This window comes from Centruroides vittatus, unplaced genomic scaffold (genome assembly GCF_030686945.1).
Source record: "Centruroides vittatus isolate TY-2023 unplaced genomic scaffold, ASM3068694v2 contig_3166, whole genome shotgun sequence".
NCBI classification, from domain to species: Eukaryota; Metazoa; Arthropoda; class Arachnida; order Scorpiones; family Buthidae; genus Centruroides; species Centruroides vittatus.
Genome location: NW_027122035.1, coordinates 148582 through 164888, shown reverse-complemented (window position 1 = coordinate 164888; position 16307 = coordinate 148582). Strand labels below are relative to the sequence as shown.

The 16307-nt window shown below is 35.3% G+C and overlaps 1 protein-coding gene and 1 pseudogene across 1 annotated transcript; one reads left to right on the top strand and one right to left on the bottom strand.

Annotated features, from left to right (window-relative positions):
- Window positions 1-86: 86 nt before the first annotated feature.
- LOC136973385 (piggyBac transposable element-derived protein 4-like) lies at window positions 87-1352 on the top strand. The gene has a single exon (XM_067268109.1). The coding sequence runs from the start codon at window positions 87-89 to the stop codon at window positions 1350-1352; it is 1266 nt and encodes a 421-aa protein (XP_067124210.1).
- An 11986-nt stretch (window positions 1353-13338) lies between these two features.
- LOC136973390 (5S ribosomal RNA) lies at window positions 13339-13457 on the bottom strand (annotated as a pseudogene).
- Window positions 13458-16307: the final 2850 nt, after the last annotated feature.

Sequence of the window (16307 nt, the reverse complement as noted above, 5' to 3'; positions counted from 1 at the left end):
ATAAGGCAATGCCACCGTTGAAACTAGGAGAAACAAGCCTGGCCTAATAGACTATATTTGAGTGCCTTGTCTATAGTAAAGTAAAAATGTACGGAGATTTTATGATCGATTCAGAGATCGAGAATATAGTATATGAAGATGCTTCTTCGGAAGAAGAATGTGATTTTGTAGAAGTTAGATCTGAGAATACAGACACCGAGCAAGAGGAAAACGAAGATATATCAGAAGTAGGCTCACCTGCAGTTGCCTCATCATCACAAGTAGCAGCCTCGTCATCACAAACAGGTGAGCATTGTTTTTTCCTAGCTCGCGATGGAACCAGATGGAGTATGTGGGAATATCCTGCAACGAAGACAAGAAGAGAGAACTTGATTTATCTTATACCTGGTCCCATTGGAGAGGCTACAAACGCAAGGTCTATTTTTGAATGTTGGAATCTGTTCGTAACAGATGATATTTTAGATATCATAGTCATACACACAAATCAACAAATACAAAAAGTACAACCGCATTACGAAAGAGAACGTGATGCAAATACAACAGATCTGCAGGAAATAAAAGCACTAATCGGATTATTTTACCTTGCTGCGTATAAAAAGGTAAATCGCTGTCACGTTAACGAAATGTGGACAACGGACGGTACAGGATTCGAAATCGCAAGAACGGCCATGTCGGAGAGACGTTTTCGTTTTTTGTTAGCAAATCTCCGATTTGATGATAAACAGACGCGAGGTGAAAGACTAAAGTTTGATAAATTAGCAGCAGTCCGAACTTTTTTAGATGTATTTACGAATAATTGTATAAAGAATTACAATGTATCGGAATACTGTACCGTAGATGAGAAACTGGAAGGATTCAGAGGGCGGTGCGGATTCCGCCAGTATATACCAAGTAAACCAAATAAATACGGTATAAAAATATTCTTGCTAGTAGACAGTAAAACATTTTATACGCACAATTTAGAGGTTTACTGCGGAAAACAGCCCGATGGACCCTTCTCAGTATCGAATTCTGCGGACAGTGTAGTGAAAAGATTAACTAGGCCTATTGTTAACAGCGGCCGTAATATAACTACCGATAACTGGTTCACCAGTTTCAGTTTGGCTACAGATTTATTGCAAGACAAATTAACGCTAGTTGGTACCATCAGAAAAAATAGAAAAGAAATTCCTGCAGAATTTTTAAATATAAAAAATAGAAAAGTAAACAGTAGTAAGTTTGCATTTACTAAAGCGATCACTTTGGTCTCCTATGTGCCGAAAAAAAGTAAAAATGTATTGCTTTTGTCGTCATTACATCATAGTGAAGAAATTGATCGGGAAAATTTTCTAAAGAAAATCGATTTTCTTTAAAAATTAGACTGAAATCGATTTGTTTTGAGATTTTATCAGAAACATATTACAGTTTACGACTGGTCAATTTAAATTAAAATACAAATTTAAAATAAAAATTAAATTTTAATTCGGCGATTGCAGTGGCGTAGCGTAGTGAGAGCGGCAAAATTTCACAATAAATAATAATATCTTGTAAAAATACCTAAATAAGAGGGCGGGGAAATTTTCCTCCGCCCCAGGCGGCTGACACCCACGCTACGTCACTGGGCGATTGTCTAACGTTTGTTTACATTATAACCTTGATTTACGTGGAGGGTAGTTCTAATCTCAGTCAATTCCCACCAGACAATTTTGAAACGATGCTTACACGTTCATACGAAATATAACAACTAGAAGTTAGCTAATTAGACCCTAAACATTAAGGAATTAGATATAAGAAAAATAATTACAACTACGCGACAATCATATCGCATAGCTATAATTATTCTATAATCTAATAATTCAGATTAATCTGATAAAAATACTTTTAATTATAATCTGCTTTTATTATTTATTCATTTTTCATCGCGGCACAACAAAACAAACCTGAAAAGTTAGCCCGATCTACATAAGTAATTATGAATGAAATCGCTGCGTTTGATCGCGTTGCGACTGTTTTGTCGCGCGATACACAAAGCGCGACAAAAAACTTTAAAACTAAATTAAGATAATACAAATTGTGAAAATTATAAAATTTTTGATAATTGCATTTTGATAACATTCAGATATTGATATGCATGCCTTTTTACAGTTTTATTGTGTGAATATTTTATATTATAAAAAAAACAAATTACAGAATCGACAACATGTCATTAATTGCCGAATTTTTGATGGGCCCCTCATTATTTTTTCGATCGATTCATTTCGTGCAGAGAAAACATTTATATCTAAACTATCAACAAAGAATTTTGATAAATTGAATAATATTTTGACCGATGTCAATTTTTGAATTAGGTGATCGAGTTAAGCCTAACACACGACTATATCACATTAAAAATTAAAAATAAAATTCATGTGTGAAAATCTAACAAAACTATCTGTTAAATCTTAAAGATGACATTCTAATGAGTAAAACAAAATAAAACAGTTGTCAATTAGTCGATTTTAAACCCAAAAATAAGCATTTTTTAATAGAGCCATAAAACAATTAACGTTTATTGACTCTCGCGAAAGGGGGTAACGCGAAATCTATTTAAAAAATTTTTAGCAGTAGTACTGAATTTCTACTGACTTCACACGAATGAGTGAACTTTCTTCCCCATTTGAAAACAAACCCGATGATTATCGGTGAAACGTCAGATAACTTACAGCGAGTTGAAATTTGATATGTTTATTATTTTGTGATTTTTTCATCAAATTACGTAAAAATAAATATTGAAAAGACAATTTCGTCAATACAGAAGTAATTTATACTACTAGATAGAAAACAAAGCGTAGAATTTAACGAAAAAATTGTAGTTCCTCTACGCGATAGAAAAAATTTATTAATTTCAAAATAAAAATGACGGGTCTGACAGACCCATGCGACCTAAGTAAGAGAACGATTCCTAGCGACTCACGGAGGGTTAAATACTAGCTGACCCGGCCACGCGTTGTTGTGGCTCAAAATGTATCTATTATAAATGTGTAACACTTCCCCCGTGGGGAGAATTTCAAAAAATCCCTTCTTAGTGTACAGTACATTCTTTTACGTGGTACCGGGCTTGTACCTTTGTACGGCAATAAAGAACTTGAACTTGTACAGTACATTCTCTTGACGTACCCTATTAAAACGCAATTAAAAACGCAAAAAACCGCATGTAAAATAGTATAAATAGAAGCAGAGTTCTTCGCAGTAAGCCTTAATCCCGTCCCTCTCCCCCGCAAGGAAATATCGAAAAATCCCTTTTTAGTGTATATTCTGTTGACGTACCCTATTAAAACGCAATTAAAAACGCAAAAAACCGCATGCAAAATAGTATAAATAGAAGCAGAGTTCTTCACAGTAAGCCTTAATCCTGTCCCTTTCCCCGCTGGGAATATCGAAAAATCCCTTTTTAGTGTATATTCTGTTGACATAGCCTATTAAAACGCAATTAAAAATGCAAAAAACCGCATGTAAGATAGTATAAATAGAAGCTGAGTTCTTCACAGTAAGCCTTAATCCTGTCCCTTTCCCCGCTGGGGAATATCGAAAAATCCCTTTTTAGTGTATATTCTGTTGACATAGCCTATTAAAACGCAATTAAAAACGCAAAAAACCGCATGCAAAATAGTATAAATAGAAGCAGAGTTCTTCACAGTAAGCCTTAATCCTGTCCCTTTCCCCGCTGGGGAATATCGAAAAATCCCTTTTTAGTGTATATTCTGTTGACATAGCCTATTAAAACGCAATTAAAAATGCAAAAAACCGCATGCAAGATAGTATAAATAGAAGCCGAGTTCTTCACAGTAAGCCTTAATCCTGTCCCTTTCCCCGCTGGGAAATATCGAAAAATCCCTTTTTAGTGTATATTCTGTTGACGTACCTATTAAAACGCAATTAAAAATGCAAAAAACCGCATGTAAAATAGTATAAATAGAAGCAGAGTTCTTCGCAGTAAGCCTTAATCCCGTCCCTCTCCCCGCAAGGAAATATCGAAAAATCCCTTTTTAGTGTATATTCTGTTGACGTAACCTATTAAAACGCAATTAAAAACGCAAAAAACCGCATGCAAGATAGTATAAATAGAAGCCGAGTTCTTCACAGTAAGCCTTAATCCTGTCCTTTCCCCGCTGGGGAATATCGAAAAATCCCTTTTTAGTGTATATTCTGTTGACATAGCCTATTAAAACGCAATTAAAAATGCAAAAAACCGCATGCAAAATAGTATAAATAGAAGCAGAGTTCTTCACAGTAAGCCTTAATCCTGTCCCTTTCCCCGCTGGGAATATCGAAAAATCCCTTTTTAGTGTATATTCTGTTGACATAGCCTATTAAAACGCAATTAAAAATGCAAAAAACCGCATGCAAGATAGTATAAATAGAAGCTGAGTTCTTCACAGTAAGCCTTAATCCTGTCCCTTTCCCCGCAAGGAAATATCGAAAAATCCCTTTTTAGTGTATATTCTGTTGACGTAGCCTATTAAAACGCAATTAAAAACGCAAAAAACCGCATGCAAGATAGTATAAATAGAAGCAGAGTTCTTCACAGTAAGCCTTAATCCTGTCCCTTTCCCCGCTGGGAAATATCGAAAAATCCCTTTTTAGTGTATATTCTGTTGACATAGCCTATTAAAACGCAATTAAAAATGCAAAAAACCGCATGCAAGATAGTATAAATAGAAGCAGAGTTCTTCGCAGTAAGCCTTAATCCGTCCCTCTCCCCCGCAAGGAAATATCGAAAAATCCCTTTTTAGTGTATATTCTGTTGACGTACCTATTAAAACGCAATTAAAAATGCAAAAAACCGCATGCAAGATAGTATAAATAGAAGCAGAGTTCTTCACAGTAAGCCTTAATCCCGTCCCTCTCCCCGCAAGGAAATATCGAAAAATCCCTTTTTAGTGTATATTCTGTTGACGTACCTATTAAAACGCAATTAAAAACGCAAAAAACCGCATGCAAGATAGTATAAATAGAAGCAGAGTTCTTCACAGTAAGCCTTAATCCTGTCCCTTTCCCCGCTGGGAATATCGAAAAATCCCTTTTTAGTGTATATTCTGTTGACATAGCCTATTAAAACGCAATTAAAAATGCAAAAAACCGCATGCAAGATAGTATAAATAGAAGCAGAGTTCTTCACAGTAAGCCTTAATCCTGTCCCTTTCCCCGCTGGGGAATATCGAAAAATCCCTTTTTAGTGTATATTCTGTTGACATAGCCTATTAAAACGCAATTAAAAATGCAAAAAACCGCATGCAAGATAGTATAAATAGAAGCAGAGTTCTTCACAGTAAGCCTTAATCCCGTCCCTCTCCCCGCAAGGAAATATCGAAAAATCCCTTTTTAGTGTATATTCTGTTGACGTACCCTATTAAAACGCAATTAAAAACGCAAAAAACCGCATGTAAAATAGTATAAATAGAAGCTGAGTTCTTCGCAGTAAGCCATAATCCTGTTCATCTCACCCCCAGTGGGGGAATTTCGACATGTATATTATATGAAAACACGTGCGTATTTGAATGCAACGTTGTGTCAAAATTTCAAAGGAATCGGTAGGAACAAACGAACGTTATATTTTATTTATATAGATAGATAGAAAATGATCTGCTTTAGTCCATTCTAACAGAAAAGCATAATGCCTCGCAGAAAAGCAAACTTAGGTCGTCGGAAGTTAGCGCCATCTGTTGGACATAAAAGCCTTAATCCATATATAAATATATTTTTGAAAGGGGGAAATGGTGGTCTTTACATGTGCCAGAAACCTTCGTGGGAAGTGTATTAAACAACTTCCCGAAGTTTCATGGCAATCGGATAAATGGTGTGGTAGTGCATGAAGGACAAACACACACACACACACACAGACATCAGACATACATTCATTTTTATATATATAGATAGTTGCTTTTATGACTAAATTATCTATATATATAAAAACAAATGTATGTTTGCCTGTCTGTCTGTCTGTCTGTCTGTCTGTCTGTCTGTGTGTCTGTCCTTCATGCATTACTATACTATTTATCCGATTGCCATGAAACTTTGGGAAGTTGTTTAATACATTCCCGCGAAGGTTTCTGGCATATGTGAAGACCACCATTTCCCCCTTTCAAAAATATATTTATATATGGATTAAGGCTTTTATGTCCAACAGATGGCGCTAACTTCCAATGACCTAAGTTTGCTTTTCTGTGAGGCATTATGTTTTTCTGTGAGAATGGACTAAAGCAGATCATTTTCTATCTATCTATATAAATAAAATATAACGTTCGTTTGTTCCTACCAATTCCTTTGAAATTTTGACACAACGTTGCATTCAAATACGCACGTGTTTTCATATAATATACATGTCGAAATTCCCCAGCTGGGGGAGAGGGACAGGATTAAGGCTTACTGTGAAGAACTCAGCTTCTATTATATTAATACTATTTTAGATGCGGTTTTTTGCGTTTTTAATTGCGTTTTAATAGGCTATGTCAACAGAATATACACTAAAACGGGATTTTTCGATATTTCCCAGCGGGGAAAGGGACAGGATTAAGGCTTACTGTGAAGAACTCTGCTTCTATTTATACTATCTTGCATGCGGTTTTTTGCATTTTTAATTGCGTTTTAATAGGTTACGTCAAGAGAATGTACACTAAGAACGGATTTTTTGAAATTCCCCCCACGGAGGAAGTGTTATACATTTATAATAGATACATTTTGAGCCACAACAACGCGTGGCCGGGTCAGCTAGTACATTATAAAACTGATAATTATTTACATTATGAGTGCTGCAAAATACAGTGCTGAACAGTGCGATAACATATTTCTTATGTGTATTATTAAAAGCACACAAAGCACACTAACTCTACATTGGTAAAAAAAAAGCAAGGGATATTGCAAAATAAAAGAAATACCAAGTTGAGGGTGTCACTAGTAGAAAAAGATTGAAAAACACTAGGATAAGGCAATGCAATTAAAAGACAATTGCCAAAAGGATGTCTCCCTGACAGATCATCCAGAAAACTGGCTAAATAGAAGCCAGTATTAGGCTCATAAAGAAAATGCAGTAGTGCAAACCTGGAACCAGTAGTGCAGTGTTCAGTGGTTTCACCCATTCAACAACTGGTGTACCAGATTCTAATTGCTATTCAGAGTAAGTTCATTATAAATTTCAAGAAACTTAGCTTAACTCTTTAAGCTCTGAAAATTTCTTTATACTTGGAAATGAAACTGTTTTTACCTCTCACATTACAAAGGAAATTTGTATAACAAAACCAGTCAAACAATTTTACCGTCAATTGATTTCATCTTGAATGGATTAAGTCCATTTTGGCCTATTTTATGTTTGAAGAGTTATAATATCACAGTGTAAAATAAGAGACCAAAAAATCACAATCCATGTTCTTTTAATGTCTTAGAGCTCATTACCCCATACAATTAATTGTCATCATTTATGTATTTCACTATTTCCTCAATCTCTCCATCTTCTAGTCAAATGCTCAGGTTGATTAATAAGACTTATTATATGTGTAATATTATAAATAATAAACAATCTAAAAATCCCACTAGCAATTCTTTTATTCGTCACAACGTCGGAATGTTAACTTTTTCATTTATTTAATTTAAAAATCTCCAAACCAAATCAGTAGTGGCTTGCCCCTGTACGTCATACTTTACCTTTAACAATAGAGTCATCTATCTAACTGCTTTAAGGGAAGAATTTTTCAATTGAAATAACGCGACTTCCAGTTTGCATCGGAAGTTCGTACATACTTGGTACATAGTCGGGGTCTCCTGCTGCCCCGAAATTTCCGTATCTGATCTCGTCTTTCATCTATCTAACTCCCTTTTCGAGATAAGGAAAAGACAGGCGGAATTTTCTGATTGCAACTCAATAAGCGTCTAGTTTGCTTGTCCTATTATAATTACGTCACTTAACAGTAGAGGGTGTCAGTAAACTCAAACAGTAAACTTATCACAAAATTCCCCTAAAAATGATACTGAACTTATAGAAAAAATAAACTGTATTGAACTTATGTAAATATTTGCTTTGTGCAATAATCATTTGATGAACTTTTTTTTCCGATTTTACAATCAGTCTTAACAGAAAACAGAGTCTAACGCATAGTTTAACACATCTAGAATGAAGTTTCAAATTCGTCATAAATGCAAAAATAAATCGTTCTCAAGAGGAATGTTTAGTCACTTAATAGATGTCTTGATCTTTCGTGTATTTCAGAACGTAACTCGCTCCGTAGTCCTTTCATGTATAAGCTTTAATCTGTAATATTCAGACACCTCAATTTAACAAAGGTTCAATCTTATTAATGAGACTATATAGAGAACCACTCAAGTAAATCACAATATGATAGATAAAAGGGGGTTACTAGACTTGAAGTCTATTCTTTTTTTCATTCGAAGGATCATCATAAAATCGAAATTTTTATTCGTCTTTATATAGACGCGAAACACGAGAATATTACATTTTCGAATACATATTACTGTTAACATGAATGTATATGCAAGGAATGATCGGCGATAATCCGTCTCTTCAGCCGCAGAGAAGCGGAAAAATCACGAAATTCGGTCAAAAATCCAAACGTTTTACATTAAATTTCGAGGCGATGAAACAATAAAACTCTGACGATTTGTTGCGAGCGGTTGTTTATTGTTGATGAGAGCGGCCGAATTTTCAGTGAGCGAGATTTAAAGTCATTGATTTCAAGCGTTTTTCTGAGTTTTGCATCATTTGCAGTTATTGTATTGGTAAGTTCGGACTACGAACTTTCTAAATTTAAATATTTTTGAACATTGTTAAGCCGAATATCACAATTATTGGCTATGATTTTCGGACAAAGATCCACTTAGATAACAATTGATCGGTTTCGTCACAGAGACGACGAATGGATCTTTTCACTTATTTTAAGAGATACTTTTCACCTTCTTTATTGTTAATATTCGTTTACTCCAGATTTAATCGAATTGTTAGGCCAGGAACACACATGCGTAAAATTGTGTGGCATAAAACTGAATCAGAAATCAGCTTTCAGTTCAGTTTCTGTTTTACGCTTTTATGCCAGAACACATGAAAAAATTCTGACCGAATAGGAAACATCACTGCAACTAACAGTGCTAATTTTATTAATTTTTTCTTGTCATATATCTATTCCTTTGTACCTTCCATTCTTTCCGCTTCCTCTGCTATAATATAGAAAATTTTAAATTAATACACTTGTATTCCGAATTCAAATAAAGAACGTGCGTGTAATCTAAATACTAAGCCTATAAATCAATTCTACTAGACCTACCTGTTGTTTGAAATTTTGCACCTATAGCCATCCATAAACGTTGTTTAAATATAGTGGCTTTATACATGACACTGATGTGGTCGAATGGATTCAATAAACTCCTCTATTTCATTTATTTTTTGTTTTTTCGAGACCGTCACAATTGTAGGGTTAACCCTCATTGCCGCCATTGTTAGAATAAAAAGCACGTGTCTACTTTGACGTCACAGAAAAGACTTCTCTTTATTGGAGGAATTTTGGCGTAAAAATTTTACGCCGTAAAAAGTAGAGACATGCTCTACTCAATTTTCAGTTCTGTTTCAGCCAAAATTTCAGAAAAATTTTTACGCTTTCTGTTTTACGCTAGATTTTTCGCCGAATTTTACGCATGTGTGTTCCTGGCCTTAGAGTTCTTAAAGCAAAATGGAAATAAATAAATACATTAAATTGTTAATTTTCGCTATGGTTTATATACACATTATATCTCATATGAAATTCACACCGCTATACTCTGAACTTCAAAGCGCCCTTCAGCTGCTTAAGTAAATTACAAAGGTAGACAAAATTGGGGTTTCTATACTTGAAGTTTATTGTTTATCCGGTTGTGAGGGACATGATAAGATCGAAATTTCTATTCATCTTTATACGAGAATATTAGGTTTTTGCGTGCATATTGACGTTAACATCAATGTACGAGTATATGCAGGGAAAATCACGCAATTTGGCCAAACTCTTAATATTAACTTTCGTGGCAACGCAACAATAAAACTCTGTGTACTAACAAATTGTCAGAGTTTTATTGTTGCGAGCGGTCGTCGATTGTTAATGCGAACGGTTGGATTTTTAGTTCGTGCGGTCAAAATTTTCTCGTTTCGAGTGTTTTTCTCAGTTTTGTTTCGTTTGCGTCGATTTTATCGGTAAGTACAGACTACGATGTTTCTAATTTTACGTATTTTTTGAACATTGTTAAGCCGAATATCACAATTAGTGCCAATGATTTTGCGACGAATCTCTATTTCCATAACAATTGATCGGTCTTGACAGAGACGACGGACGGGGTCTTTCCACTCATTTTCACTCTTCGTTAAGCCCAAATCCAATGAAATCTAAATTAATAAATACATTACATTGGTATTAGCGCGCTATAGTTTATATACGCATCACATTCCATATGATAATTGCACTGTTATAGTGTGAACTTTAATTAAACAGAATAATTCGAGATTATTCGTCTAAATTTTCACAAATGTTTTGTGTTAGGCAATGGACAGAAATGTACAATTTGTAGAAACTGATTTCTATAGCGAACATTAAAAATCGTTTGAAACTTAAAATTAGTATATTTAACAGAGATTTTATTATAATATTCATTTGTGACTTTTCGTTATAATTAAGACGATATTTTTAAAATTATTTTTTTCATTAGAAATCTTACAATTTACATAAAATTAAATTAACAAAACGAATACGAGTTGTATTTTCATAATAGTCGTTTCTTTCTTTTGCAGAATGGAAAATTTCAAGCAATTAAAGAAGTGGCGCACCTCGGCAGATGGTGAGGAGGAGGAGGAGGAGGAAGGCTTTTCGTCGTCTTCCGTTCCGTTTCCGGTGATTCGGGTGCACCCGAAAGATGTGGAGGAGAGCGGAGCAGTCCGTCAAACGGGTGGTCGTCATTACTCCCGACGATAGCGCCTCGACTGTGGTCGACTACCTGGGACTGCGATACCCGGAAGTTGCAGAATGGACGGTGGAGTGTCGAGGGGAGTCCAAAGTGGTCGTGGAAACATCCGTCGAGCAGAAGAAACCTTGGTGGAAAAGGCTCTTCTTCTGCTGCATAAAGTGAATCTTCTCTCTTCCGAGATCACTTCCACCCACGTTCCACTTTTCACCGGATATGACTCTGCCACCCGAATACGACTTTGTCACCCGGAAATGACGTTTCACCCGGCTACGACTTAATTTACTGGACTTGACATTTCATCCCTGATTGGGTTTCTTCGTTTTCAATTGACGGACAGACATTTCTGCACTGGTTGTACAACTTACTTCGATTAGATTAAAGTCTGATGATCTGCAAAGTGACAACCAAAACATAAAGCAATGTTTTTACCAGCTCAAAGACTCTGTTAATTGTCTATAAATGGACAAGGCAACTTATATTGTACGGACATTCACACTGTATTTAAACCGGTGTTCGACTGTCATTGTAGTCCGAACCAGAATTATAATTACTTCAACAATTAAATTTGTAAATCGAATTGTCTGAAGTGTATATAAACTTTCATATTTAATAAATTTTAATATGAAATTTAATTTTAAAGATTGGCTATTTATCAAAATAAATATTAAAATTGCACACTTTTAGATTCATTAAAACGTTTCTACTTTTATCAATATTTATTTCCATCCCTGTCATCGTTTAGGTTTACAATAACGTGACTATTTTTAATATAGAAACGGGCGATAAAGTAATTAAAATGAGTACCATAGTTTTGCAATGAATTGGAAAATATCGGGAATTCACCAACAAAACTGCTCTCCCGCTTTTACAACGCCGAATTAGTGAATTCCGAAGCAAAAAGGCCGTTCTGCAGTATCGCAGTCACACAGCGCCAAGTGGGAAATTCACTGATACACGAATCAAAATTGCCGATCTCTCCCTCTATTAAACATCTGTAGTAAATGTGAATATCTCGCTCGAAAGATACTTGTTTTCCTAGGTAGCGTGCAAAATTTCGGGTTTTTCTGTAAGGGGATTGCCGAAATATAACCAGTTGAAAAGTGCAAAGATCTCCATAAAAGCTGTAACTTTTCTCTTTCTTATTCATTTGGCGGTGCAGATGCTCCTAGAGAAAGAACACCGCTGGCTCGAGAGAGGTCATATTTTAAACTTAAGCCTTTCTCGTTATCAGTGAGGTGCTGGCAAAACTTGCGGGTGGATAAATCAAACTTGACGGGGTCCTATCCCTTGCTTTTATCGCTTCGTAAAATAAAATTAATCCGAACGAATGTTGTTGTTCAGAATAACAAAAGCTCAAATTTATGCAAATTAAACTTTTTTGTAGCGATTACACTAACAGCATATTGTGGGTGGCCGTCGTGACGCCCAGCGCCCTCGGAATTGTTGGTCGTAGCTGCCTCGAGGTTTGAAACTACAAACTATAGGGATTTCGGAAGTTCGTAGCTTAGCAAAACCTTATAAAGTAAATCGTAAACATTTGTAAATTAAACGGTTTCCATAAGCGCTGTAAAGTTATGCGCGATTTTAAATTAAGTTTAGGCTACTATGCTTTACAGAAGTTATAATTTTGTGTAACTTACAGATACCATTTAAACATTGCAAATAAAAAAGAGTTTATTAAAAGATTGCGGCCTGAAATTTACTGCAAATCAAAATTTTCGCCATGGCAGTATTACCGTCGCTCTCCCTCCTATATGCTTAGTATCCAGCAACTATATACAAATTCTATTTAATTCTAAACCCACATTATTATTTCACATTTAATGACTTGTGTATTTTTAGTAAATAAAAAATATATATGTGGGGTTTAGACGAGTAACATTCCTAAACCGTTAAGATTTACGAGGGTTGCGGGGGAGACGAGAACGACAAAGGGGAGAAGTGGGAAAGACGACAGTTGGTGACGGCGCGAAAGGAAGAAAGAACGAATGACGTTACGATGAAAGGAAAAAAGACGTTACGAAGAAGATTATCGTTCCATCAAGACTGTTGTCAATTCTGGTTCTCTCTATTTTTATCTCAATCACTATTCCCTCATATATAATAGGCTATTGCTTGATTTTGATGATAGCCGAAGTATGTTCTTTTACACGTAATAAACGCATTTAAACCGAGCGTTTAAATGCGTTTAAACGCGTTTATTACGTGTAAAGAACATTTTTTAATTGATACTTACCGAGAATTTTTAAAACAATGTACAGGAAGCTAAAGGTTACAGAAAAGAAATGTTTGCTTGACATAATGTATTAAAGAAAAGTCACTGCGCCATGTGATCAATTTTATTAGAGGAAAGAAAAAGAGATAGGTCGAAGAATGTGAGAAAAAGAATAGTGACAGCAGCACTCGGTATTCCCAGGTCGTCTCCACCCCAAGTACTGAGCGGGCCCGACACTCCTTGACTTCGGTGATCGGACGAGAACCGGTATTTTCAGCGTGGTATGGCCGCTGCCCGAGACAAATCGCCTGCACAGCATCGCTTATGCATATTCGTACCCAATTCGCGCCTCGAATATCGCTTTTTGTTCTTCTTCCCATCACATTCCACTTTAAACCAGGTTTTCTTAAAGCGTTCGATATTACATCGACAGGATCGATGGGGGAAAAAGTTCATTAAAAATTGTCAGTCAATTTTACTAACTTAACTCCCTCATTAATCTAACCATGGGATTTAAGGCTTAATCAGATACTAAAAATTTCCATGGGACTTAGACATATCTTCTTTCAATAGTCCATTGTAGGCTTCCCGCAATGAGTGACAATCAGTGGTCGGTATGTTAAGGTGTCAGCCTATAACTCTGAAATACCTGGATGGGTTGAAAACTCCAGGAATTTTTCAGGGTGGTCTGTTGAATATATAAGGTTCCGTGCTTTACTACAAGGTTGCCCCATTACGAGCTTGCTAAAATTACATTCTTAGTGCACACAGGGCAGAAAAAGTTAAAAAAAAAAAACCATGATGGGTTTGTTATAAAGACTTCTATAAAATTCAAACGATTGCTTGTATGGATACAACTTAGACCAGTTTTCTGATTCTGGTAATGTCCCTGTAATAAAATGGAAATTCAATATAAAGACTGATTAGGTGAAACTTCATTCTAATTAGATAATTCTTTAAATTCTGTAATCCTGCGTTTGCATGTGTAATAAACCCAATCGGTGATTCAATGATCCAAAAAAATATTATCTTAACTTTATTTTTTCTGGTTGATTATGCAAAATTATGAAAATTAAAGAATTAATTTACTTAATATCAGTAGAGTTGGAGTTCCAACAGTAAAGGAAGTTGGTATTATACAACCAACATAGTTTTTGCTAATTACATTAGGTGTAATTTGTAATGAAAGAGGCCAGTGGATGAACCTAAATGAAAGCTGATATATTATTTCTAAAATTAGGTGTGCCTACAGCATTTCTTAAAGTTGCATTCAAAACTTTGTAATTTGAAATGAACATAACACGCTAAGTTACTAGCATAACACCTAAAACACTTCTATCAGCAGTTTCCGTACACCATATTGCGCAGATAGACAACAGAATGTTCAGTATAGTACAGAACACTGAATAGTGTACCAACTAGACACATCTTAGCGTCACCAGAGACCTCTACAGGCATATGTTGGAGGTATTCTGGTATCCTCACCTACCAACTTTTTACATGGATCATGGTACAGATGAACTTATAACAAGTTTAAACACTGTTAATGCCTGTTTGGAACAGTTACACACCATACGAAGGCAAGAATCAAGAGTAATAAGACCATCCATTGTTCCAGACCACTATTAAAACGATAACTTTCGGCCATAAATAATACATTTATCAAATCAGCAACAACTAAAGTGTCTGCATGCATCTTTGACTAATCCAGTTTTGAGTACAGGTTGAAAATGAAAAATTTTCCCGAGCCATCTGCGCTGGATATATCGGACTACGTTTCCATCATCCAATACTCTCCATTACGGACTGGTCCAAACCTATGCTAGGCATTAAAAAAGGCCCTCTTCTAGCTTGCATGGAGAAACGAACTAAAAAGTTAAGTTTCTTTCTCCCTGCAAACAATAAGAAGGCCCTATTTAATGCCCAGGGGTTTTATAGTAAGTTAAAACACCTGCTGCATTTCATTATTCCACAAGAACACACGTTCATACTATCTGATAACAACAGATTCATTGTTTTAAACATGTAAATTGAAGGCCAATACCGAAATTTTTTAACATATGTTTATATTCTATTCATTATAACGCGCGGTTATTAACTGGTTTCATCATAAATACAATATGAATCTGTAACATTACCATATTGTATTTATGAGAATGGGATTTTTTGGTTTCCTATACATATCGATTGATGTTACTAATTATAGAAAATGCACGTTTAATGCGATTACAGGGAATTAAATAATGCATTTGTTTACATTGTTTAATGGAAGTACTCCAGTTCGTGACGAGATAATATCGATAATAACTCGATGCAGTTCGATTAGAATAAATTACGTCAAAATGTACTTTCGAAATTATTTTAAAATCACTAAAGTTTATGCGTACAATCAGATGAAAAGAGAAAGCAATTATCACATATTGTTTTTACAATAATTCGCTGGGAAATCAGTCCCGTGCGCTTTCTTCGCAGTCTGATATACACAATTGTGGGCCCAACCGAATCCATGATGGTATGAATAAAGGCCCTCACTGTTCAAGAATTAAAACAAAAAGCAATGTGTTGAATGTAGTTGTCCCAGAATTGATGGCAAAAATGCTTCGTTCCCAGGGCGAGTCTTTGTGTACTCCTACATTTTGGTTGCTGGAGATCAGATCAAGCAGTAAAGAAGTACAGCAATAGAAAGAACATAATTCAACTCCACTTCTAATGCGTTTTCATTCGACTCACCACGCAGCAACTAGGATATACTGACGATTTTGTACCCCAATATAACGAATATTGAAAACAACTAACCAAACTCCGTTCTTCCATCACTACGGTTGCAGTAGAAATAAAAGGTTTTTAAAATTGCAGACTGCGATAAGTAACGGGTAAATTGTTTCTGTTTGTTCTTTCGTGTTTAATACAATACAAGCTGTAGGTATCTCATCGTATTTGTGATGGAATTTCTTTTTGTATTAATTAATAATAATCTGTTGGCTTCTCGGAGTTGTAAAAATGACAAAGCAAATTGCATTACAAAAATAAGAGGAAACTATCTTTATCCATATTTTATTTTACGATTAATTTCTAGTGACCACGTACTCTACGTTAATTCCTGTCAAGTGAATCCTGTGTACGTTTTATATTTTGAAGACTAGAA